Source organism: Pan paniscus, chromosome 2 (assembly GCF_029289425.2).
Source record: "Pan paniscus chromosome 2, NHGRI_mPanPan1-v2.0_pri, whole genome shotgun sequence".
NCBI lineage: Eukaryota > Metazoa > Chordata > Mammalia > Primates > Hominidae > Pan > Pan paniscus.
The window spans coordinates 117,445,389-117,472,453 of NC_085926.1; the positions used below are offsets into that span (position 1 = coordinate 117,445,389).

The following is a 27,065-nucleotide window of genomic DNA, read 5'->3' on the forward strand; positions in this document are numbered from 1 at the left end:
AAGGGCTGAAGAAAGCAGAAATAAGGAACAAAAAGCAGATTGGTCATTTTGAAGTTACTTTCCTCCAAGAGTTACATCAGAGGGGACTTCTTTATCATGCCAGCTCAGGTATATGGGCCCCTTCTATTTGTTGGAAAACTGACCCCTTTTAAAGCTGAGTTTAATTACGCGGCACCTAGGACGAGTTGCCTCCATTCTGGTTTTGTCTGCTCTCTTGAGGCCTAGTGCCAGAGTTCTGTCCAAAACAACGACCTCCCATAAACTTTATTTAACACCATTGATCTTTTTTCCTACGTCTAAGTCACCCCAACTGTTATAAATTCCTATTACAAAGGGATCCCTGCTATGCTAATTGCAACCTTTGGGGTCTAACCGTGCTGTACACACACACACACACACACACACACACACACACACACACACACGCTCAACAAATTTATGCTATTTGATAAGAGGCAATTTGACGTCAAGAGAAGAACTGTTTGGCCTAGGCTCTATGCCAAGTCTTGGTTGTGCCACTAACCGTGAAACATACCCTCTCTGACCTTCAGTTTTCTGGCTGCAGACCTATTTTCCCAGGGGTGCCAGGGAGGGAGGATAGGCAACTGGTCCATTCGTTTATTCTCCCCACCTTCCCGGCGCAGCCTTCTCAGGGAAACTCCGCCTCAAGGCTGGGGACTGGAGGAAGGGTGGTGGGGCCACGGTGGCCATCTTTGTGCGGGGCGACCCGCCGCCCACGTGCTGCGGCTCCCGGGCCATCTTTGTGCGGGGCCGCGCTTCCGCCAGCGCCGCAGCGGGGAATCTGCAGTAGGTCCGCCGGCGATGGAGTGGTGGGCTAGCTCGCCGCTTCGGCTCTGGCTGCTGTTGTTCCTCCTGCCCTCAGCGCAGGGCCGCCAGAAGGAGTCAGGTGGGCTCCGGGCAGTGCCGAGCCTGCCCCTTGGGCTCGGGGTCTGGCCGGAGTCCCGAGGCGCTCCCCCGCGCGGCCGGCTCCCGGGAAGATGCCGTGGCCGCTGTAGCTCGGAGCTGGGCAGAAGGCACCGGGGCGCCTTGCGGCGGAGAGTGAGGTGCCGGGGTCTCTGCTCCTGCTCTGGACCCTGGAGAGTAACCCATTCCCCGGAATTCAGAATGACAGGGAGGAGAGGGAATTCCCCGTTCACCCGCAGGAGGCGTCGCCCGTGCTTGGCTACTCTGGACCTGCCTGAAACACTGAGGGGTCGGGGATGGGGGCAAATGTCGTGCGCGCGAGCGTGTGTGTATATGCGTTGCCAGAAGAGAAGAGGGGTTTAATGTCTGTAGCTTTTAACTGATCCTCTTTGTGGAGTTCAATTTGATTAGTAGAAAGTGAGAGTCCGCGTCACTATCCATAGCATTCTGAGGGTTGAGCATTAAGCTTGGGAATTTTCCAGTTTCTTGGACACCTGACAGCCGGATAGAGGAACAGACTTGACGTGAGCGTGGGAGGTGTACACACAAAAATTCCTCCCTAGCGTTTCGTTTTCATCAGTGGGATGGGAAGGGGATTTCTGAAAGTTTTGGTCTTCTGTTTCTTCTGTTGGTGTGGTGTCAGCAAATAACGTTCAGGAAAATTTTTTAAATTCTCATTTACTTCACTTTTTAAAGGTTCAAAATGGAAAGTATTTATTGACCAAATTAACAGGTCTTTGGAGAATTACGAACCATGTTCAAGTCAAAACTGCAGCTGCTACCATGGGTGAGTTCTTTTCTTTGATGTGTCTTTGAGAGTTTAGTTGCTGTCACAGGAAGTATTCTAACATCCTTGAGAGATTTTGGTTGCAGTGGTCAGAAAGGCAAGGATGTTTTTCTATTTCTGGGGAATAAAAATGCTCTGGCATGGGAAAGGCTCAGGTGGTGTCAACCTAACCACTGACTCACTGCGGGATTCAGTGCATGTGCATCTGTTTTTCCCACTGGGCTGCAAGCTTCCTGAGGTCAGGGTCTGTGTCTTATTTGCTGTTGTCTCCCTGGTGCTAGCTCTCAGTGCGTGCTCGATAAATATTGTTGAGGAAATAAACCCATCTATCGCTGAATCTAGTCCTAAATTTCCTGATGGTTATCTTTAGAAAATGCACGTCAGGCTGGGCATGGTGGTTCATGCCTGTAATCCCAGCACTTTGAGAGGCCAAGGCAGGTGGATCACCTGAGGTCAGAATTTCGAGACCAGCCTGGCCAACATGGTGAAACCCTGTCTCTACTAAAAATACAAAAATTAGCTGGGCATGATGGCACGTGCCTGTAATCCCAGCTACTCGGGAGGCTGAGGCAGGAGAATCGCTTGAACCCGGGAAGCAGAGGTTGCATTGAATCCAGATCATGCCACTGCACCCCAGCCTGGGTGACAGAGTGAGACTCCGTCTCAAAAAAGAGAGAGAATGCACATCAGGGCCGGGATGAGGTATGGTAGAAAGATAACTCTGAAAACAGACTTGGGTGTTGGTGCCGGTACTCCCACTGGTTACCCCTGTGCCGAGCCACTTCAACTCCTCTGGGTCTCAGATTCTTCATCAGCTAAATAACAGGGTCTTTTAAGCTCCTTTTTATGTTATTTTTGACTCCTCAAAAAATTCCTTGGATGCTTATGATACTTATTGAAAACTTACTATGCACTCACTTTAAAAGGAATACAAAATAGTGTAATTTTGGTTACTGCTGTCACACTACCAGAGTAAGGGCTTGTGGGGGAGAGTGTGGACCAGACAGACCAGAACAAGAGAGTCAATGCTAGACTGTAAGGTGTAAACTTCACCTCCTGTGGGATTGGGAGGAGATGCCAGGAGGACTGAAGTGACTAGAAGGACACAGGTGTGGCATGAGTAGCGAAAGAGAAATACAGAACTGCCAAGGGAGGGGCAATCCAGATGGAAGGAGGAAGAAGAGACATTGACCCGCTTTTTACTTTCTGTTGCTTTATTGCATTTGATGTTTCAGATTACCTACAGGGCTTCTAGGGAAGAGCTGCTCATTCTCACTCTCGATTCTTTCCTTCCACTTACTGTGTTCTCTAATACGAAACCTAAATGCACTTAGGAAGTAGGTGGAATGGCACCACTCTCTTGGCCTGCTTTCCTTGATGACTCCCATTCTTTCCCAGTGTCATAGAAGAGGATCTAACTCCTTTCCGAGGAGGCATCTCCAGGAAGATGATGGCAGAGGTAGTCAGACGGAAGCTAGGGACCCACTATCAGATCACTAAGAACAGACTGTACCGGGAAAATGACTGCATGTTCCCCTCAAGGTAAGAGTTAACGAGGTAGATATATCTTCTGACTTTATTACATATGGGCTTGATACCCTTTTATAGAGGAGCCAATTCGTGGGACTAACAAGCAGATCCCTCCTCACATTTCAGGCGGACTATGAAATAGCGATGAGCTCTTCTCCTTGCCTGGGAATTTTTCTTGCGAGCTCCTCTCAAAGCCTGTCTCCTCTGTGAGGCTTGGTTCATCACTGGTTGTACTGGTGGTGGCTCTGCCTCTTCTGCTCCTTCCCTGGGATATAGTAGCGGCAGGACACAGGCTGATGAGGCCTAGCAGGCCTAGCAGGAGGGAGCTGGGCTGAAGGAGGAAGAGGAATTGGTTGAATGTCTGTCATCGGCCAGTGTAGTTCTAGATACTGAATATTCAAGGGGAGGTGGTAGAGTCAAGAGGAGTAACTAGATGGGGTGGTGGTGGCTTACACCTGTGATCCCAGCACTTTGTGGTGGATTACTTGAGCCCAGGAGTTGGATTATGGCAAATAATCCGGCAGTGGCAAATAATACAACAGAGTGAGACCCTGTCTATTAAAAAATAAATAAATAAAGAGGAGTAACTAGTGCTGCAAATTACACTAGCCAGGACTTTAGAGCTTCAGGTGTGAGACCTGAGGTACCATGTCAGTGGGCTGAAGGCAGGGTGGTAAGCAGGGAGGGTCATGGGCTGAGGGTGGAGGTTGGGTTTAGGCAGCATTGCACACACCAAAAGATAAACTTTATTTTTGGAGTTTTTTTTTTTTTTTTTAACTCAGATCTTTATAAAATTAGAAGGTACAAAACTCAGAGGGCATAATATTCCCTTATGTAAGAGCATCTTTCTAAACAATCCCTATTCTGTCATTAAAAGTAAAATAAATGTGCAGAGTTGCAAAAAATTATAGATTCATTCATAAAGATTTGTATTATTTGTATTTAATAACAACTTTGTAAGAATTTAATATTTATTCTTATAAGTATATAAACAAGGCCGGGTGCGGTGGCTCATGCCTGTAATCCCAGCACTTTGGGAGGCTGAGATGAGCGGATCACTTGAAGTCGGGAGTTCGAGACCAAACTGACCAACATGGAGAAACCCTGTCTTTACTAAAAATACAAAATTAGCCAGCTGTGGTGGCGCATGCCTGTAATCCCAGCTACTCAGGAGGCTGAGGCAGGAGAATCGCTTGAACCCAGGAGGCAGAGGTTGCGGTGAGCTGAGATTGTGCCATTGCACTCCAGGCTGGGAAACAAGAGCGAAACTGTCTAAATAAATAAATAAATAAATAAATGTAAACAAGAAAACAGGCTGGGCATGGTGGCTTGTGCCTATAATCCCAGCACTTCGGGAAGTCAATGCACGCAGATCGCTTGAGCTCAGGAGTTCAAGACGAGCCTAGGCCACATGGCAAAACCTCATCTCTGCAAAAAATACAAACATGGCCGGGCGCGGTGGCTCACGCCTGTAATCCCAGCACTTTGGGAGGCCGAGGCGGGCGGATCACGAGGTCAGGAGATCGAGACCATCCTGGCTAACACGGTGAAACCCCGTCTCTACTAAAAATACAAAAAATTAGCCGGGCGTGGTAGCGGGCGCCTGTAGTCCCAGCTACTCGGGAGGCTGAGGCAGGAGAAGGGCGTGAACCCAGGAGGCGGAGCTTGCAGTGAGCTGAGATCGCGCCACTGCACTCCAGCCTGGGCGACAGAGCGAGACTCCGTCTCAAAAAAAAAAAAAAAAAAAAACAAACATTAGCCGAGTGTGGTGGCATGTGTTTGTAGTCCTAGCTACTTGGGAGGCTGAAGTGAGTGGATCACCTGAGCCCAGGAGGTCAAGGCTGCAGTAAGCCTGAGCCGTGATTATGCCACTGCACTCCAGCCAGGGTGATAGAGCAAGACCTGTCTCAAATAAATAATAATAAAGAACAATAAAAAAGAAAGATTATTTAATATCTCACAACCCTGAGGAAATCAGTTACCCTTTGGCTATCAGATATCGGAGGAAATAAGGTTGTAGAGGAAAAAATCATTAAGGTATTTTAAACAGACATTTGTTTCATTATTTGGAACTCAATAATAGAGACTTTAAGTACAAATTGTGAGTCTAGGAGAATTTTTGATTTCCACAGATGAGAAATAAAATAAGAATATAGACATTGTTGGACTTTGAAAGCTTACCCAATGTTTAATAGTTTGCTGAACAATTGCCAAATGAAATGAAATGCTTTCAAAGTTTCTGAAAGGCACAGTTCTCTTCTTCCTGAGCTCAGAACATTTTGGTCATAATCATGAGCTTAGAAATGTTCTGAAGGGAGTACAGGACCTTCATTAGCAATAAAATAATATATATTTCCAATGACACTGAAAGTTCCCTATCCTAGCTACATATACAACTAAGGAAAACAGAGAGGGACAAAATACGAATAGAATGCAGTATTCCAAAACACAATCCTGAATGAAATGCACACAGTTGTATGATATCTCAAAGATTCCCATATAGCTAGAAATAATATCTTTCTACGTCTAGATACTTTTTTTTTTTTTTTTGAGAGAGAGAATCTCACTCTGTCACCCAGTCTGGAGTGCAGTGGTGTGATCTCGGCTCACTGCAACCTCTGCCTCCCGGGTTCAAGCCATTCTCTTGCCTCAGCCTGCTGAGTAGCTGGGACTACAGGCGCCCGCCACCACACCTGGCTAATTTTTGTGTTTTTAGTAGAGACGGGGTTTCACCTTGTTCGTCAGGCTGGTCTCAAACTCCTGACCTCATGATCTGCCTGCCTCGGCCTCCCAAAGTGCTGGGATTACAGGCAGGTCTAGATACTTTTAACTCATCCAGTTTCAGAAATCTATGTGACATTTTAAAAACTCAGTTTTGAATAAAATAAAATATAAACTCCACATTTCAAGGATGAGCAGAGGAACCAGAGGTTTATCTAATTAATGCTAGAGACAAGTCATTTCAAAGATGAGGAGTGATGGTATTTTCTAATAACAGCTTTATTGAGGTGTGGTTAACATAAATTACATATAAAGTATACAATGTAAATGTTCCCACAACAAAAAAATAGTATGTGAGGATATGTTAATTAGCTTGATATACTCATTCCACAATGTAAACATATATCAAAACATTACATTGTATCCTGTAAATATGTACAATTATTATTTATCAATTAAAAATAAAACCTACAGTGTACACTGATAAGTCTTTATGTATGTTTATACCAAGATAATGAACCTTCCATCACAACCAAAACGTTCCTTCTGCCTCTTTGCATTCCCTCTCTCCTGCGTCTCCCTGTCTCCCTCTCCTCCCCATGCCCCACCTTCAGGCAACCGCTGACTACTTTCTCGAATTATAGATTATTTTCTAGTTTTCTATAAATGGAATCATATAAGAGAGTATATTTGAAAAGCCAAATGTGGCCGGGCATGGTGGATCACACATGTAATCCCAGCAGTTTGGGAGGCTGAGGTGAGTGGATCACTTGAGGTCAGGAGTTTGAGATCACCCTGGCCAATATGGTGAAACCCCGACTCTACTAAAAATACAAAAAAATTTAGCCAGGCATGGTGGCAGGCGCCTGTAATCCCAGCTACTTGGGAGGCTGAGGCAAGAAAATCGCTTGAACCCGGGAGGCAGAGGTTACAGTGAGCTAAGACCACGCCATTACACTCCAGCCTGGTCAACAAGAAAGAAACTCCATCTCAAAAAATAAAAATTAAATTAAATTAAATTAAAAGCCAAATGTGAAAGAAATATGAGCATTTTAGCTGTAATCTATAAATTGTACTGCAATTTTTTTTACATTTTTTAACTAGTTTTTTTTTTCTTTTAGTGTCAAAGAGTATTACATACACTTTGGATATGTAAAATATCCAAATATTTTACCATGCTAAAATATTTGGATACCTCCAAAAGACATTCAGTGAAAAGGAAGTTTCTCTTCCACCTCAGACCCTCAGACTGTTAGTCCCTGAGACCTCTTTTCAAAAGACAGTTAGAATTCTGTGTCTTGTATATCCTTCTAGAAATAGTCTGTACATTTACAAGCATCTAGACTCATCAACAAAATAAAACATGCTCTGTCTTCTGTTCTGCACTTAGATTTCTTTTCCATATAGCAGTAGATTTTGAGATTGTTCCATAAGAGTCCATAGAGAATGCCTCACTTTTTCATGGCTGCATAATAACTTATTATATGGATTTCTTTATTCAGCCCTCTATCAGTGGACATTTAGATTATCTCTTACCACATCACTTTGCTTTTTGGATAACGCAAGCAATGCTGCAGTGAACATCCTTGTTACTGTGAACACTCATGTAAATATATATGTAGGCTAAATTCCTAAAAGTATAATAACTAGGGCAATTAATGTCATTTTAAAATCTTGATAAATAGGCTGGGTGAGGTGGCTCATGCCTGTTATCCCAGCACTTTGGATGGCTGAGACGGGCAGATCATCTGAGGTCAGGAGTTCAAGACCAGCCTGGCCAACATGGTGAGAACCTATCTCTACTAAAAATAAAAAAATTAGCTGGGCATGGTGGCCTGTGCCTGTAATCCTAGCTACTCGGGAGGCTGAGGCAGGAGAATCGCTTGAAACCCGAGGTGGAGGTTGCAGTCAGCTGAGATTGCGCCATTGCACCCCAGCCTGGGCCACAGAGCAAGGCTCCATCTCAAAAAAAAAAAAAATCTTGATAAACAGGCTGGGCACAGTGGCTCTCACCTGTAATCCCAGCACTTTGGGAGGCTGAGGTGGGAGGATCACTTGAGCCCAAGAGTTCAAGATCAGTCTGGACAACATACCAAGACTGTCTCTCCACACACACACACACACACACACACACACACACACACACACACACACAAACACACACAGAGTTGCCAGGTGTGTTGGCACACACCTGTAGTCCCAGCTACTCAGGAGGCTGAGGTGAGAAGATTGCTTGAGCCTAGGATTTTTGAGGCCACAGTGAGCCATGATCATGCCACTGCACTCTTCAGCCTGAGTGGCAGAGCGAGAGACCCTGCCTCAAATTAAAAAAACCTTAAAAAAAGAGAAATCTTGGTAAATAGAATCTAATTGTCCTACAAAGAGGCTAAACACTTCCACAACCGATATATCATATGCTGTGAATAGATCTCACACCCTTACCAACACTGCACTATTGGACTTTTTGATCTTTGCCAATCTGATTGGTAAAATTGGTATCTAGTTTCATTGATATTTCTTTATTATTAATACAGTTGAGCATCTTTTCCTATGTTTGTGAACTGTTGATATTTTTTGCAGTTATCTCTCTATATATAAAACACTTTTTTTTTTTTTGGCTAGAGGAGCTCACTACATTGCCTACTGTGTCACTATGTTGCTGGTCTAGAACTCTTGGGCTCAAATAACCCTTCTGCCTAAGTCTCCCAAGTAGTAAAACAATATTTTAAATCAGTTATTTCCATGCTGCCAGAAAATTTTGATCAAGCCTTTGAATATTGCCCCTAGCATAGTGCTGGTCAGGACCTCAGAGGATGAGGCAGAAACAAGCTAAACTGTCAGTGTATCTTCTTTTTCTTTCAAGAAATCCCTGATTTCCCAGGGAATCTAGTCAGAAAGCTGTGTTACACTATTTATGATTATGTATATAACACTTTTTCTGGCTTGCAGAACTGATTTTGATAATGTTCTTTATTCATGAAGGTAATGAAAGGTTTTCTATCTGTTCTCATAAACTAGGAGACTTAATTATAATGGAAATAAAAATGGTGTCTTTGTGAGGAGCAAAGCCAAAGGAACACAGGTAGAAAATTAGCTATTTCAGCTATTACGAGAGTTTGTATCTTGTCTACTAATTAAACTATTCCATATAAGGGAAATAAAGAAAAGAACTGGAATGAATAAAGTGGTAGAAGTAGCAATAATACTCCCTTCAAAGCTATGGTGATTTATTTGGAAAATTTTATTAAGTATTGTAAGCTGGAGCAGCTTAGCTATGAGTGAACTTGCACAATACAAAAAAGCAGAATAGCCCCTTTAGAAGCATTGTTTTCAGGAGACTTTGCAGTAGACTGATGATATGGAATACTGGAACACTGGCTTGTCTTACTTTAAAATGTGAATGGGACCTCGCCTTGTCCTGGAGCCTGCAGGCACTACTTTGCTGAATTTATGGTATGTCCGGTTGACAGGTGTAGTGGTGTTGAGCACTTTATTTTGGAAGTGATCGGGCGTCTCCCTGACATGGAGATGGTGATCAATGTACGAGATTATCCTCAGGTTCCTAAATGGATGGAGCCTGCCATCCCAGTCTTCTCCTTCAGTAAGGTAAGTACAGGGAGAGCCACATGGGTGGATGGAGAGTGGTCCTCTAGGATATGAGCATGAGATCGTTGTCCGGTGACATAGTCTGATGGATAATGGTAAGGATGAGGACTGAGGTCCAGAAATGGGTCTGTGTCTCTATTAGCATCACAGTGATTGAGCAAAAAGACAGAGGAGATGAAGTTGAGAGCTGGTAAGTAGTGTAAGATTGCTTGAGTGTCTATAGGGCTAGAGATGGAGGCTAGGGCGTGAGAGGCCTGAGAAACCTACAGGAATTAGAGGTGGGTCTTGAAGATCTTACAGAGCATCGGAGGAAGGGGTCCAAGAAAGCTTGGAGTTAGGGAACACCTTCATTCTAAAAGTTTGTTGAGCTCCTACTATGTATATATTCAGCCATAGTGCTGGGTATCAGCTGTCCCATCTGTCACCATATTCCGGGGGCCCAGCGTGGCTAAAAGTGAACCTGAAGGTGCCAGATAACTCCACACGGTGTGTGTACAAGCAGTGCATTGAAGGGATAGGCTGGAGATAGCCTAGAGGGCTATGCAAGGGGGTGATTTTTTAGACTCATCATGGAAGATTGGAGTAGCTAGGACACACCTGTGGGCTTGGGGAATTGGGGGCAAGGAATGTCTTGTCAGTGCTCAGGTTCATGTAAATGTTGTATCGGCAGGGATGGGCCTTGGTTCCCCAGAGACAAGGAAAGCATTTGGGGTGAAGGCGGGAAGGCTAGAAGAGAGTAGATGGAAGATTCTATGGGGTAAGAGTGAATTGAGGAAAACTCCATGAAATTTGGGAAAAGGAACACTATTTCTGATTTGGTTTGTCTAAAGCAGAGGGACCTTTTATCCCCACTTTTTCTTTATCATAGTTTACTTTCTCCCTAGACTTGTTTTATTTCCTGTGTTGCAAGTGGGCAGAGGCCACATTTGTGTTGCATTTCCCATGGTCTAGCCTCATTTCTCGAAAGTGTTTGGTTCCATTGTTTGTCGTGAAACTCACTCAGAAGAACAGATAGAGACTCCCATGTAAGTCAGTAGGGACTTCGTGTTTGTTATCTATCTGTTGTTTCTATGGATAATAAAGTATGACCGTCGGTATACTAACTTTCCGTTCATCTTTACTTCCCTTCTGTTTTTTAAATCAGTGACTTCTAGTTTCCAAGGGAGAGTTTTACTCTGTCAACTTTATAGTTAATTGTACAGCTTCTATTGAATAGCTGTTATGTTTAAGGTGCTTGATGAATCACATTTTTTACATATTTGAGAGACAGCAAACAGCATATTGCACATGTATTTCCAGTGGAAGAAATAGTAGAGTTAGAGGTTTATCAGTGGCCAGATTTTTAACAGAAGTAACCATAAAAAGGGAACAAATGGAGGCCAGGTGTAGTGGCTCACACCTGTAATCCCAGCACTTTGGGAGGCCGAGGCAGGTGGATCAAAAAAAAAAAAAAAAAAAAAAAAAAAGGGAACATATGGCTTTAAACTTTTTTCTTTTTTTTGAGGCAGAGTCTCACTCTGTTGCCCAGGCTGGAGTGCAGTGGTGCGATCTCAGCTCACTGCAACCTCCACCTCCCGGGTTCAAGTGATTCTCCACCTCAGCCTCCTGAGTATCTGGGACTATAGGCACCTGCCACCATGCCCGGCTATTATTTTGTGTGTATTTTTTAGTAGAGACAGGGTTTCACCATGTTGACCAGGCTGATTTTGAACTCCTGACCTCAGGTGATCTACCCGTCTCGGCCTCCCAAAGTGCTGGGATTACAGGTGTGAGCCACCGTGCCCAACCTCAAACTTCTTTCAAAAGATATGTGATAACACCCCTTCTCATTTTGCTCATCCATACTTCTGACTCCGATCAGTGAATAACCAAGAATTTATTGACCAATCAATGTGAGCCCAACAGTGCCATAGTATGAGATAACACTAGCCAATATTTATCGAGTATGTACAATGTGCCAGCTACTGTTCTAAGAATTTTACGTGTATCAACTCATTTAATATTCAAAATAAACCTTTTAGTTAGATCATATTATTGATATTATTGTTTCCCCCATTACAGTGATAAGGAAGCTGAGGCATAGAACCATTAAGTAACTTGCCTAGAGCTGTAAAGAGGTGGAGTCAGAATCCAAACCCATGTGATCCACATCAGGAGCCCACACTCTTAACCATTGCATATATTTCTTGGCTCTTACTCTCAAAAAAACCCATTGGGAAATAACCAAAAACTGGTAAGACAGTGTAAACTCTTAAATGTAATAGTTAAACAATGAGAGAGCTCTGTGATTATTCAGAATTGGGCATATTGTTTCCTTAAATTGGAAATCTTAACAGTATATATCCTCTAGAAAAACAGAATTTGGGGGAACTGAAAAAGCTGACCTTTAATGTGATTCTGAATTCTGGAATTCAGTGAGCCCATGACTTTTAATCCATAGTCACTTTTGCCTTTTAATGTCTACAGGCTAGACTTTGGAAAATAGGGAAAATATATCTTTGACAATGTGACACTAAACCAAGGCTGTCCAGATCCTGTGGCATGATTGCAGTTGCCTCTTTTCACTGTTCCAAGACTGATTTAGAACGACCTGTCTGTTTTTGTTGAAGACATCAGAGTACCATGATATCATGTATCCTGCTTGGACATTTTGGGAAGGGGGACCTGCTGTTTGGCCAATTTATCCTACAGGTCTTGGACGGTGGGACCTCTTCAGAGAAGATCTGGTAAGGTAGGTCCTTTAAAGAGGTTTTATTTTTTCTCTTTCTGGGTTTTCTTGAAATAAGCCATAGAATATAACCAATTATTTACTTTTTTTTTTTTTGAGACGGAGTTTCGCCCTTTTTGCCCAGGCTAGAGTGCAATGGCGTGATCTCAGCTCACCGCAACCTCCGCCTCCCAGGTTCAAGTGATTCTCTTGCCTCAGCCTCCCGAGTAGCTGGGATTACAGGCATGTGCCACCACACCCGGCTAATTTCGTATTTTTAGTAGAGACGGGGTGTCTCCATGTTGGTCAGGCTGGTCTTGAACTCCTGACCTCAGGTGATCCGCCCACCTCAGCCTCCCAAAGTGCTGGGATTACAGGCGTGAGCCACCGCGCCCAGCCTATTTACTTTTAAGTGACTAATTTTTAAGTTAAAAATTAAAGACAGAAAACTGTAGCATAAACAATTTTGTATGTGTCTAGTAATATTTACATATCCATAGAAAGGGGCAGAATAGTCTATCCTAAACTATCAGCAATGCCTCTTTGCAAGGGATTATCAGAGACTTTTGTTTTGTATTTTAAATTTTTCTTTCTTTTTTTTTTTTTTGCGACACAGTCATGTTCTGTCTCCCAGGCTGGAGTTCAGTGGTGCTATCGCGGCTCACTGCAACCTCTGCCTCCCAGGTTCAAGCAATTCTCTTGCCTCAGCCTCCCGAATAGCTGGGATTACAGGCATGTGCCACCACACCTGGCTAATTTTTTGTATTTTTAGTAGAGATGTGGTTTTGCCATGTTGCCCAGGCTGGTCTGGAACTCCTGGCCTCAAGTGATCCACCCACCTCGGCCTCCCAAAGTGCTGGGATTACAGGCGTGAGCCCCTGTGCTCAGTCAGTATTTTCAATTTTTCTATACTTAAGATTCTTTAAATAAGAGTGCATTCTTTCATAGTAAGAAAAAATGAATGACCTCGTCATGGGGGGATAGAAAATTATTTGGAAGAATATAAACATACTTGGCAATTGAGAGCTAAGTACTTTAGGCAGGGCTGAGGGAGCATAAATGTCCCATAAGCATCTCAAGTACAAGCTTATTCCAGATCCTCTCTGATTCATGACTGAGACATGCCTTGGCCTGTTGACTCCATCCTGCTATCATTTCAGAATTTAGATTGTGTAGCTCATCCAAGCTGTAGGTATTTCTTACCTAGCTACATTTTACATCATGATTCAAACAACTTTGGTGCTTAATTAGAGAACTTCTGGAAACACAGTCATTATAGGCCTTCTCTCAGGTATAAGGAAAGCGAACAATTCAACCTTGTTTCCATAAATACCTATCACCTCTCCCAAGTGTGGCTGAAGATTCAAAGAGGATTAAGGTAATATTCCCTTCCTGAAGAAACGTACAGGGCTGCAGTCCTCAGTGGTGGGTAGAGCCCTTTGTTAAAAAACAAACTTCTCTAGTGGGTATAATTTGGAAATTTTAAAAAATAATAACTTAGTCTCATATTTTACAGAACTGGAACTAGAAATTGTCTTTGTCCAGCCCTTTATTTCAGGGATAAGGGAATGAAGGTACAGAAAGGTTTAGTGATCTGGTCAAGGTCAGAAGCAAATCTAGGCCTAAAGACCAGGTTTCCAAGTGCATTATCCAACCTACTTTACTGGTTAATATTCCTTGTGTTTTCCTGACATTGAGACTGTCATTTCTTGTTTATTTTTGGGTTTCGAACATAATTTTGAGAGTGGGGGGAAAAAGGTGTGGTTTTTTTGTTTCTTGGTTGTTTTTTAAAATTTTTTGTAGAGACAGGTCTTGCTATGTTTCCCAGCCTGATCTCAAACTGCTGGGCTCAAGTGATCCTCCCACCTTGGTCTCCAAAGTGCTGGGATTACAGGCATGAGCCACCACACTAAGCTGGAAAAAAGGTTTTAAACTTTTTTTTCCCTAAGTTATTCTTGGCCTTGGCCTTAATTTTCTAATCCTTTCCCCCCCTCCTCAGGTACTTGCAAATACCCTTTTCACATTCTTCTTTTTGTAGCTCTTTTCCCACCTGCCATGCAGCTGCTTTGTTTTCAAAATCTTTAAAAACATTTTTACTGATTATGAAACCTATATATCTCATAAAATTTTACAAATATGTATAACTTAGGCAACTTTCCCCCTAACTTATTGGTGTATCTAAGTAATCTTTCCATGTCTTTGTTTCATGTCAGTACATATGAAAGAGTCACTTTATTTATTTGTTTGTTTGTTTATTTTTAAAAGGCAAGATCTCACTATGTTGCCCAGGCTGGACTCAAACTCCTGGGGTCAAGGTGTTATCCAGTTACTCCACCGTGTAGTTATTAATACCATTTTCCCCCAGGTAAACTAGTAAGCAATTTTTAGGCAGATAGAATGTTTTAAAGTCTAATCTTATATGAATACTTTTTTCTTTTGATACCTTCCCATTTTATTCAATTGAATTTATTCATGTTTATAGAAATACAATTTTGTTTTTTAGAACCCTCTGTTTAGAATCTCTAATGATGTTCATTTGTTACCTTGAAAATGTAATAATCTGCTTGTTTATCCATCTGCACTGATGTCTGCCTGCCACTGTTCATTCTATTTTTCTGATATTTTGGGAGTTTGTGCCCACTGATTTATATTTCACTCTGTAGAAGAATTCATTGTTCTTTACAGATCAAAGATTTCATTTGTTACTGTCAGAGAGGGTTTAAAAAAGAGGGCTGGGGTAGCACCAGGCTGTGGTGGCCACCGTTAGCACTTGCCTGGAGAAACAAGTCCTAACCTAGGTCTTTTGAGGGAGGATGGGTAGGTTAGGAGAATGAAAGAGAGAGAACAGTGATACACAGTTTGGGTCTGTGTATATGAAACACAGCTTCCCCAGGAGCCAAGGAAATAAAGAGAAGTAACTTTGAGTATAAATTGATACATGTTTTGTTAGATAGTTTGACAATATGTATCAAAATTGGAAATGTATACTGTGTATCCTTTGACCTAGCTGTTTCATGTCTAGAATGTATCCTAAGGAATTAATCAGATGAATGTGCAAAGATTTGTGTACAAGGATGTTTACTACCATGTTGTTTCTTAGAGCAGAAAGTTGGAAACTACCTAAAAGTCCATCAATAAAGGATGAAGTGAATCATAACATGACTATAAAATGGAATTTTTGCAGTGAGTCTTTGCCAGAGATTATAAAATGGAATATCGTGCATGAATGGAAAGGCAGTGTAGGTTTTAAAAACTCTGGGTTCAAATCCTGGCTCTTATTAGCTGCATGACTCTGTGCAAGTTGCTTAACCTCTAAAGGACCTCATTTGTAAAATAGGGGTGATAAAACCTACCTCTTAAGATTGTGAGAATGATTTTATATTTATAAAGCACTTAGAACAATGTCTGTAACATAGTGAAGTGCTATATAGATGTTGGCTGTTATTATTATTTATATTTCCTATTAAGATTGTTACCTAACAGTATGTATGGTGTGACTTCTGTTACATAGAGCAAAGTTTCTCAGTATTAGTGTTGCTGACATTTGGGGCTGGATAATTCTTTGTCCTGGGAGCTGTCCTAACCACTGTAGGATTGTTGAGCAGCATTTCTGATCTTTACCCACTAAATGCCAGTAGCAGTCCCCTAGTAGTAACAATCAAAAATGTCTACAGACATGGCCAAATGTCCCCTGGGTGGGAGGGAAGGGCAAAATTACCCCCAGTTGAAAGCTACTAATATGAATAAATGATTGCAAGGAAATTCTCAGCTAAAATGTTACATTGTTACCTCTGGACAGGGAGATTCCAGACGACTTCTTACTTTTATCTTTATGCTTTTTCATGAGAACTTTGCATGAGGAGCATGAAACATTTTCCACTAAAAACAAAACAACAAAAATCCAGTGCTATAGTGTCTCTGCTTGGGCAGGAAGAAGTATGGGGAAAACAAGATAGTTCTGGCCTTAGACTGGAGAATCAGGTAAAGGTGATCCATCCAGAAAAGGCCAGAGGATGAGCCACATTGGCTGAGGGTGGAGGTCTGAGGGCCTGGAAAATACTGAGCAGCGTTCTCAGCTGAGTGAAAATGAGCAGCATGACATTATATGTATCTGAAAAGGACCTGTGCCTAGAAAGTTTATATCCTAAGTTTCTCCATTACTGTAATCCAGCCCATCAATCCCTCATTAACTTCAGTTCAGCCTTCCCTTCCTTTTTCAGAGAAGATGCTGTGCAGACTTCTGTGCAGGGAGGGTTCCTACGAAGCAAGTTAAGAATGATGCATCTGTGAGCTAGCAGTTTCAGTAAGGAAGGCTGGTCATGGTAATGTGTACTGAGATCTGAGTTTCAAGGACTTCATCTTTATAGAGCACTTAGTCTGGCTTTAAGAATACAAAGGTGCTTTTCAAATATCAAACTAAATCTGATGACACTTCCCACCTGTGGAAAACATAAAATCAGAGAGTGATTTCCCTTTCATTCCATTTCTGATGCTTTTTTATTTTTTTGCAGTTCTGTACACATAATTAATTTCATCAGTAGCATCCTACTTAAAGTACAGAGGAAATCCACATTTGCCAAATTATAAACAGACCTAATCATGACCTTCAGGGTTTGGGGGCTTTTCTTTCAATGTTGTTAACTTGTTAATGGGGAGTAGATTTGTAGATACAACTGGGTAGCACCTTCAGAGCAATGAAATGGTAGCAAAAGGAAACAAAGTGTCCTTTAGGGCTTTTTCTTTTGAGTGACTTTGATTAGACTTATTTAGAAATATGAAGCTCTGGCCAGGCACAGTGGCTCACACCTGTAATCCCAGCACTTTGGGAGGCCGGGGCAGGCGGATCATGAGATCAGGAGATAGAGACCATCCTGGCTAACACGGTGAAACCCTGTCTCTACTAAAAAATACACAAAATTAGCCGGGCGTGGTGGCGGGCGCCTGTGGTCCCAGCTACTCAGGAGGCTGAGGCAGGAGAATGGCATGAACCCAGGAAGGGGAGCTTGCAGTCAGCCAAGATCGCGCCACTGCACTCCAGCCTGGACGACAGTGCGAGACTCCGTCTCAAAAAAAAAAAAAAGAAATATGAAGCTCTGAACTAATCTTCAGAAATGGTTAAAGCACATTCTTATATAGTTGAAAAAGATATATTGAAACTAATTAAATTCTATATTCTTAGGTCAGCAGCACAGTGGCCATGGAAAAAGAAAAACTCTACAGCATATTTCCGAGGATCAAGGTGAGTTATTTTCTGACATTTTACAAAGATATTCTTCCAAGTAATGTAAAATGTAAGTAACTTTGAGGGTATGACAAGCTCTGTAGTTCAAAGGGAAAGCTAAGATAACAAAGAAAGAAATGTGGAATCACAATTTTAGATTCGAGAATAATTCACATTATTTGCCGAAATCGCCATTGATTGAGTTGATATTCAAAGAAGTAAAGTTCATCCATTTCAGTCATTTAACAGATATTTTACATAGTGTCACAAATGTGTCGGTCATTGATTATGTGATGCCAAACACAACAGATGGGTGTCTTCTTACAGTCCCTAGGAGTAGCTTATGATCATGCCACGGTACTCTGCTAGTTAATGCAGAGCAGGACTCATCACCATATCTCTTGACTGCCTTTTTTATCACACCCTGTGGCTGCCAAATAGTGGTTAAGAGCACAGACTGAGACTGCTGAAAATGAAGAAGGGAGCAGGGAGGAAAGAGAAGAGAAAAATGGCAAAGGTAGTAGGAGGACCCTGTGTTGTTCAGCTCCATAGTCCCAAGGCCAAGAACAGTTCCTAGCATGTCGATATATGATAAATATCTGTGGAGCAGATGAATAGAAAAGACCATGAAGGGAGCAGGGTTTTGTAGTTTTAGCAAGTGAGTCCTTGCCAGAGATTATACTCCCTCTTCACCCTCCTCTTCACTTGGGAGCTAGACTTTAGGAGGTAAATGGATTATCCAGCTACTATGTCCTGTTTCTTACCAACTTCTCTGATTCTTAAATCTTGAAGTCACAAATTAACTTGGGGACCATGTCTGGACTTCAAGAGTTTTAGGACTCCCTTGAAATTATGTGAGGATATGTGCATTTTTCTGGGAAGGAGAGAGGGTTGGTTCATAGTTCTTAACAGATTATCAAGGAATCCATGATGCCTCACATGTCAAGACCCTCTGCTACTTGGAACATCACTAGAAATTCTTCCACATACAGTCGTCAGGTTTTTAAGCCCTTTGGTTTTTGTGCATTTTTTTAAATTAAATATTATACTGGACTGTACAGAGCATACATAACAAAGGTCATGTAGCTGTTTTAGTGAGTCGTGACTACCTAGCCTCACAGTTATGAGCACCAGTGATTATAGAAGCCACATGAACTTTCCTAAAAGGGAAATCGTTCCCTGGGATTTGACTATAGTGACCTGAACAACATACCCTTCAAGACCAAATGCAAGCAAAGAAGGGCCAAGTACCCCCCAACCCTAAAAGTACAGAGGGGACCAGCCCTGGATGACCTAGATGCTGCAGTACCCAGTATACCCCTCCTCCGCTGTCACGTCACCAGTGAATTGTCCATTTGTGCAGAGTCATTGCATTGGGTACTAGTCCTGCTCACCTTTCAGGGATTGGGAACAGTTTTCTAATACAGGCCACACAGTTTTATGTCACGTGTTTCTTTTATAGGACAAGTCCAGAACGAGATCCTCTCATTCTTCTGTCTCGGAAAAACCCAAAACTTGTTGATGCAGAATACACCAAAAACCAGGCCTGGAAATCTATGAAAGTAATCACCAGTCATCTGACTAGAACTACAGCAGTGAACATTCTCACTCAAAGAACATTGCCACCTGGGTAGAATTTGAGATTAGGTTTCCTGTCAGTGGTGAGGTGAATGTAAAGAAAGTTCCATGAACCAGCATTAGCATATATGTAAATTCTCCTTTTTCAAACTTACATTGCTTTTCTGGCCATATTATGACTAGTATATTGCACTACTTTGAAGGTTTAAACCAGGGGTCACAAACTTTTTCCAGGAAGGGCCAAATAGTAAATGTTGTAGGTTTTGCAGGTCGTATGGTCTCTATTGCAGTTGCCAACAGACATGGGCAGTTTGTAAATGAATGAGCCTGGCAGTGTTTTTATTAAAACTTTATTACGGCCAGGCATGGTGGCTCACGCCTGTAATCCTAGCACTTTGGGAGGCGAGGCGGGTGGATCACTTGAGGTCAGGAGTTCAAGACCAGCCTGGCCAACATGGTGAAACCCCGTCTCTACTAAAAACACAAAAATTAGCCGGGCATGGTGGTATGTGCCGGTAGTCCCAGCTACTGGGGAGGCTGAGGCAGGAGAATCGCTTGAACCTGGGAGGCAGAGATTGCAGTGAGCCGAGATCACGCCATTGCACTCCAGCCTGGCGACAGAGCAAGACTCCGTCTCAAAAATAAATAAAAATAAAAATAATAAAAAATAAAAACTTTATTTATGGGCACTGAAATTTGAATTTCATGTAATTTTAAGTTGTCATAAAATATTATTCTTTTGCCTTTTTTTTTAACCATTTGAAATGTAAAAATTTCTTAGTCCATGACAAAAACAAGCAGTGGGTCAAATTTGGCCTGTGGGTCGTAGTTTGCCAACCCCTGGTTTAAATCAATGGTCTCAACCCTGGCTGTGCAATACAACCAGAGAGCTTAAGAAAATGAATCAAATGAGTCAGAATCTCTGGGAATGGTGTCCAGGAATCTTCATTTGTTTAAAACTTTTCAAGTGATTCTAAGGTGAAGCCAGAAATGGGACCGTTGGTTTACAGTCCACTCTCTCCTCTTAACTCTATGGCTTTTTGCCTTAATCAAAGAAATTAAAGCCCTAAACTTCCTTTATATGAAATTTCCACATACCATATGAGGATGCTATGAGGAAAAGCTTTAGACTTCTTGGGAGAAAACTAAGTAAATCTGAGGTGCATGTATTATTTCATACAGTTTTAATCAGGAGCAAGTGAGCTTAAGAAACTTTGTTGAATAATAAAAATATGAAAAAATGTGTTCATTTAGAACAAAAGTTGTTAGCATCTACTGTGGGAGGCTGCAGAAGCAAACAAAACTTGTCCCCTCATCAAGGAGTTTACCATCTGCTAAGGTGGATGGAATGTACCTGGGGATCTCAAACTCAGATGTCCCCAGGGGCCAGCAGGTGATGTCAAGAGGTGAGCAAGAGAGAATTCTAACAGTTCCAAATGTTAATAAGAGCCCAGTTTGCCAGATCTTCCTTTTTATTCTCCAAGAAAGATTGGAAATCTGGATTTTTGCAAGAAATATCCTACCACCTGTAAATGTTGGCAATGATTTGATTTTTTTAAAAAAAAATACTTAGCATGCCCAACAAAATTTGAGCATGGGCTATATACACCCCTAAGGCCATCAGCCAGCACTTGGGACCTTCTCTGCATACATTATTTACACAGAGTGAAGTGTGCTGCAGGCTGTGACATCTGACTTCAAAGGAGGGCAGCATGGCTTTAGGTGTGCTTAAACTCTAAAATCAGACAGGCCCTGGTTAAAACTCTGTCTTCTATTTAGAGCCACACTGACCTTGAGCAAATCTCAACTTCCAAAGCCTTGGCTTCTGCATTTATATAATGGGAATAATAATGTCTCCTGAGTATATTGATTATGAAGCTTAAATGAGGTAATGTTGATGAAATGTTTAACAATGCTTGCTGCACAGTGATCACAATAAATGCTGTTGCTGTTAATACTAATAACTTCCTTTCCACTTAAAGGATACCTTAGGAAAGCCAGCTGCTAAGGATGTCCATCTTGTGGATCACTGCAAATACAAGTAAGATTTGCAGGACTCCTCACTTTCTTGGTTTCCATACTGCTTTTGAAATAGCTTCACTTTGGGTGAGAACTTTAATATAAAGGCCCAGCTGGAGTAAATGAAAGTTGCATTAATTCATTTCACTGGCTTTTCCTCAGGGCCTAAATGCACTGACCTGAGTTCTGTGGCGACTGTAGAGAAGAATGGAACATGGTTCCTGCTTCCAAACAGCTGCGTGCTAGCTAGTAATCACAGTAATGGAATTACCTCTCCATATGCCCCACCCACCCAATGGTTGAAGTTAGAATAAATATTTCTCAGTTAATAAATATTAGAATTATTATCCTGGTGTGCTGGCATGCTCCTGTAGTCTTAGCTACTCGGGAGGCTGAGGTAGGAGGATCCTTTGAGCCCAAGAGTTCAAGACCAGCCTGGGCTACATAGTGAGACCCTGTCTCTAAGAGAAATAAAATAAAATTCTGGGACTAAGAATTAGATGAACAGGTAAAACCAGGTCTAGAGGAGGGCAGTGGTGGTGGGGGTGGCTCAGAGTTAGGAGTGCTAATGACACGCAGAGTAGGAGCTATATGGTGAAAGCAACTCTGGTTGGCGACAGGTGCGTGCATAAGAAATGCTGAGAAGAAGACAGCTTTTTTTGTTTTTTTTTTCCCCTGTGGGCAATCTCTGAAAATTGATTAGGTTTTCCTCATTCTCCTCTCTATACCAGGGGTCCCCAACCCCCTGCCATGGTACTGGTCTATTAGGAACCAGGCTGCATGGCAGGAGGTGAGCAGTGGGGAAGCGAGCATTACCGCCTGAGCTCTGCCTTCTGTCAGATCAGCCCTGGCATTAGATTCTCATAGGAGCACAAACTGTATTGTGAACTGTGTATGCAAGGGATCAAGGTTGCGTGCTCCTTATGAGAATCTAACTAATGCCTGATGATCTGAGGTGGAACAGTTTCATCCAAAACCATCTCCCCCACACTACCCATCCATGGAAAAATTGTCTCCCATGAAACTGGTCCCTGGTGCCAAAGAGGTTGGGGACCGCTGCTCTATACTTTAAGAGAAGAGGGTGATGTCCAGGAAGCAGTGGAGACCTTCGACCAGATGGGGTACACTAGAGGAAAAACAAGGCTTTGGGAGGCCATGACTAGTTAGAGACATTAGGCCTAGAAAAGCTTGTGAAATTTTTTTCACTTGTTATATTTTATGTTTACCATTGAACATTTATTTTCTCAGATATGTTCCAAATCTACAAGCTGTCATTTCCTTCTGAGCCCTGTATACACTCTACCCGGCACCCAGCTCCTGACCCTATCTAGCGCTGTCTGGAGAAAATATCCCCTATTTTTCCTCACCCTGCCATTCCCAGAACAACCTGTAGTCCTAGCCCTGGTAAAGTGGTTGATAGAAACCACTTAGGAACATATTAATGTGTCCTTGAAAACTCAAAGTGGAAAGAGAATGGAGAGGAATCATAAAAGGAAAGAAGGGGAGGGGAGAATAAGCATAAAAGGTCATATTTTTGGCAGCAGGCATATAGTATCAAATATATTTTGTTCTTTTTTCCCCAGGTATCTGTTTAATTTTCGAGGCGTAGCTGCAAGTTTCCGGTTTAAACACCTCTTCCTGTGTGGCTCACTTGTTTTCCATGTTGGTGATGAGTGGCTAGAATTCTTCTATCCACAGCTGAAGCCATGGGTTCACTATATCCCAGTCAAAACAGATCTCTCCAATGTCCAGTAAGCAGTTATCCCCCAATGCAGAGTTTCTAAAGACCCTTCCAATCTGCTTTTAAAAATGCCTTAATGCCTTAAAACCAGTCATGTAAGACATTTAGTCCTACGATTTTTTTCCATTGAAAGCTTTTTTTCCTCTTGGTTTGCATATATAGTATTGCATTATTATCCAAGTAGGCTATAAGCGGAATTTAATTTGAAAAAGCACTTTAATACTGGTTTCAAATGAAACGTTCAGACAAAATGAAGTTAAAAAGCTCTAATCTCTCCAAGACTAAAGATAGGGATATTCAATCTTATTATATTGTCAAAAGGATTTTCAGATACAGCATGAGAATTGACTCAAGTGAAGCTTCAGCAAATTTCCTTTCATGACGGGAGGAGCTAGGAAGAAGTATAGAGAAGGGCCAGAGTTATCTGAATATTGTTATCATGGTGATATCTGTGTATATATATATTTTTTCTATATATAAATATATTTATATATAAATATGTAAAATAATATATCTAATATAATATATAATATAAATATACAAAATATATGTAAATATATAAGGTAACTTCTGTATTTTCTCAAATATGTCCCAAATCTACAATAGGGTATCTTTAATCAGTGTGTGGGGGTTTTTTTTTTGTTATTATTTTGTTCTTGAGAGAACCCTGATATCTTTGCTTGAAGGAAATAATCCACCATCCACATACCTAAAATTATCCATAGACCTCAATCTATATCGTCTTTCTGACTTAGTGCCAATGAAGTTGGTCTATATTTCACAGTCTAAAATTCTTTTCATTTTAGAGAGCTGTTACAATTTGTAAAAGCAAATGATGATGTAGCTCAAGAGATTGCTGAAAGGTGAGTTCTGTTCATTTTCCCTTTTCCACTTTACTTTTTGTCATCCCCATTATGCCCTAGCCAAAGTTATCTGAATATTGTTATCATGGTGACATCTGTATTTTATCCTCATTATATGGAGATAATTCAGAACTAAAGTTGTCCTGGGGGAAAACATATACACATGTCTACATATGCTTGTTTTAAAGGAAAAAGATGGGCCGGGCGTGGTGGCTCACGCCTGTAATCCCAGCACTCTGGAAGGCCGAGGTGGGCGGATCACCTGAGGTCAGAAGTTCAAGACCAGCCTAGCCATGGTGAAACCCCATCTCTACTAGAAATACAAAAAAATTAGCCGGGTGTGGTGGTGTGCGCCTGTAATCCCAGCTACTCGGGAGGCTGAGGCAGGAGAATCACTTGAACCCGGGAGGCGGAGGTTGCAGTGAGCCAAGATCGCACCATTGAGCTCCAGCATGAGCAACAAGAGCGAAACTCCGTCTCAAAAAAATAAATAAATAAATAAATAAATAAAGGAAAAAGATAGTTAAGTTGTATTGCTACATGCATGTATGTGGATATGATTGCCATAGGGTTGGTTCTTGAGGCTCAAATGAATTAATTTATATAAAATGCTGAATAATGCTTGGCACAAGGTGAGCACTCAAATGCAGACTGCTATTATCATTAAATTCTGTGCTTTAACATTTTCTTGTTAAATCTTGTCTCTAGGGGAAGCCAGTTTATTAGGAACCATTTGCAGATGGATGACATCACCTGTTACTGGGAGAACCTCTTGAGTGAATACTCTAAATTCCTGTCTTACAATGTAACGAGAAGGAAAGGTTATGATCAAATTATTCCCAAAATGTTGAAAACTGAACTATAGTAGTCATCATAGGACCATAGTCCTCTTTGTGGCAACAGATCTCAGATATCCTACGGTGAGAAGCTTACCATAAGCTTGGCACCTATACCTTGAATACCTGTTATCAAGCCAAATACCTGGTTTTCCTTATCATGCTGCACCCAGAGCAACTCTTGAGAAAGATTTAAAATGTGTCTAATACACTGATATGAAGCAGTTCAACTTTTTGGATGAATAAGGACCAGAAATCATGAGATGTGGATTTTGAACCCAACTCTACCTTTAATTTTCTTAAGACCAATCACAGCTTGTGCCTCAGATCATCCACCTGTGTGTGTCCATCACTGTGAAATTGACTGTGTCCATGTGATGATGCCCTTTGTCCCATTATTTGGAGCAGAAAATTCGTCATTTGGAAGTAGTACAACTCATTGCTGGAATTGTGAAATTATTCTAGGCGTGATCTCTGTCACTTTATTTTAATGTAGGAAACCCTATGGGGTTTATGAAAAATACTTGGGGATCATTCTCTGAATGGTCTAAGGAAGCGGTAGCCATGCCATGCAATGATGTAGGAGTTCTCTTTTGTAAAACCGTAAACTCTGTTACTCAGGAGGTTTCTATAATGCCACATAGAAAGAGGCCAATTGCATGAGTAATTATTGCAATTGGATTTCAGGTTCCCTTTTTGTGCCTTCATGCCCTACTTCTTAATGCCTCTCTAAAGCCAAAAAAAAAAAAAAAAGACAAAGCCTCTTAATAAATTTAATGGAACTATACATAGAACAGCAGCTCTTCCTCACCCTTTGCATACCTTTAATATTTTTCCTTCTTAAATTGGCCACAGCAGGGGTCATTCACACTCTCACTGTCTTGCAGGAATCACAAGAAGTCTTCATATGTGAACGTGCCGTTCAGTTGGTAGTTAAGAGCATTCAACTTCAAATATATAGAAGATATTTGTTTTAGTGCAAATCCATGATGGAGTGCCTCCCTTTTCCTTTTTTCACTTTTTGAAAAAGATGTTTTAGGTAGTAGTTTAATATCTCAGGGTGCTCTTTCTGACATAGTAAAAAATGAAGAAAAATGTTTAGATTAAAACTCTGTAGTCTGATGACTTAGAACCATCCTTGACCCTTAGGCCCAACCTTTCCACAGAGAAATCACCTCTCTTCCTTTGTCTTTTAAGAACTATTTGGTATTAACTAGTTTCAGAATTAGTAAATGTGAGATTCAGTCACATAATTATCACACATTCCATTTGTCAGAAATGTATTTGGCTTTTTAAACTCCTTTCCACAAAAGTTTAAGTCTAATGACCTTCTTAGAGAAGTTGAGCATGCCTGGCAAGATCATTTCATGGAATAAGCAGATGTTTAAAGTTGGATTTTTTTTTTTTTTTTTTTTTTTTGAGTACTAGCAATGCACAGGGACCGTGTTCTTAGGTTCTTAGTCTGTGAATCTAGCAATAGGCAGTCCAGATTTCTGAGTCGTACTATGGTTTTGCCTTGTCACTGTGAGGCCCTACTAGGTGTAAGCATTCTCTCTGAATTTTAATTTCCTCTCATTAAAATAGGAACAAAATTTGCTATCCTTTAGATTAGGAGCTGAAGATTCATTTCCCTGGGAATGTTTCCCATTTAGCTTCAAGTTTCAGCTCAAACATCACCTTCTTTCTGACTCCTTTCATTCATTCCTTCAGGCAGTAAGGGGCTACCATAGTACTTTGTTTATGCCTGTATTATATGACATCACTGTAGTTGCTTGACTGTTTCTCCTACTGTTCTGTAAACTTATTAATGGGTGAAAATCTAATTTTACTCATCTTGATGGCTTCATGATCCAGCACAGTGCCTCACACAAAGAACTATTGGGTGGGTGGATGGATGGATGGAGGAATGGAGACAGTTGGCTTAACCAGATCCTATATACAGATTATTACTGGCTCCAAAGGATGAGTAGATAAGACCATAAGAATTGGATCAATGTAAATCCTCACCTGCCCTTTGAAGAGCCAATAAGGGCATCTTTGTCTTTAAATACAGCAAATGTTATTCAGATTTTGTACTTGTCTATCTGTTTACCTCAGTGTAGATGATATGAGGATGGTATAACTATGTAAATTGTTTGTTTTTGAAAATAATTTGTTTCCCCACAACTTTTGAAGGTTTTATTTGTTGTTGCTATTACTAGTTCAGTCCCAAACTTACCCTTTCCTTTTCAGAGAGCTAATGGCCATGCTTTTCTTCAAGGAAAGAATAATTTATTTGAATGAAGTGGGATACTTGCATAACACAAATAATGCTTTGTCTTTATTTATTTCGGGAGTGTTATCTATGTGCTGTCAGTGACCCACCTTATTCTACTATATCAGTTCAGATTTTCCTAGTGGTCAAGAACAGAAACTGCCTCTAGCTAGTTTAAGCAAAGTAACTTACTAGAAGGATATGAGGGCATCTCGTGGAATCTAAAAAGGTTTCACAGTGGTTAGAAGGATAGAAGCAAGGGCACCTCCAGGAATCTC

The 27,065-nt window shown here is 41.4% G+C and overlaps 1 protein-coding gene across 2 annotated transcripts; it reads left to right on the top strand.

Moving 5' to 3' along the window:
• Nucleotides 1-643: 643 nt before the first annotated feature.
• On the top strand, nt 644-26,840 carry POGLUT1 (protein O-glucosyltransferase 1). 2 transcript variants are annotated; one of them, XM_055110330.2, is made up of 11 exons: nt 644-907; nt 1,621-1,711; nt 3,110-3,253; nt 9,433-9,568; nt 12,178-12,299; nt 17,455-17,514; nt 18,959-19,058; nt 21,057-21,115; nt 22,677-22,844; nt 23,641-23,697; nt 23,886-24,399. In XM_055110330.2, the coding sequence occupies exons 1-11, from the start codon at nt 823-825 to the stop codon at nt 23,986-23,988; spliced, it is 1,125 nt and encodes a 374-aa protein (XP_054966305.1). In that variant the 5' UTR covers nt 644-822; the 3' UTR covers nt 23,989-24,399. The 2 variants fall into 2 exon arrangements, with proteins under 2 accessions (XP_054966305.1, XP_003825192.1); XM_003825144.4 differs by lacking the exon at nt 23,886-24,399 and adding an exon at nt 24,406-26,840 and having other exon boundaries at nt 664-907.
• Nucleotides 26,841-27,065: the final 225 nt, after the last annotated feature.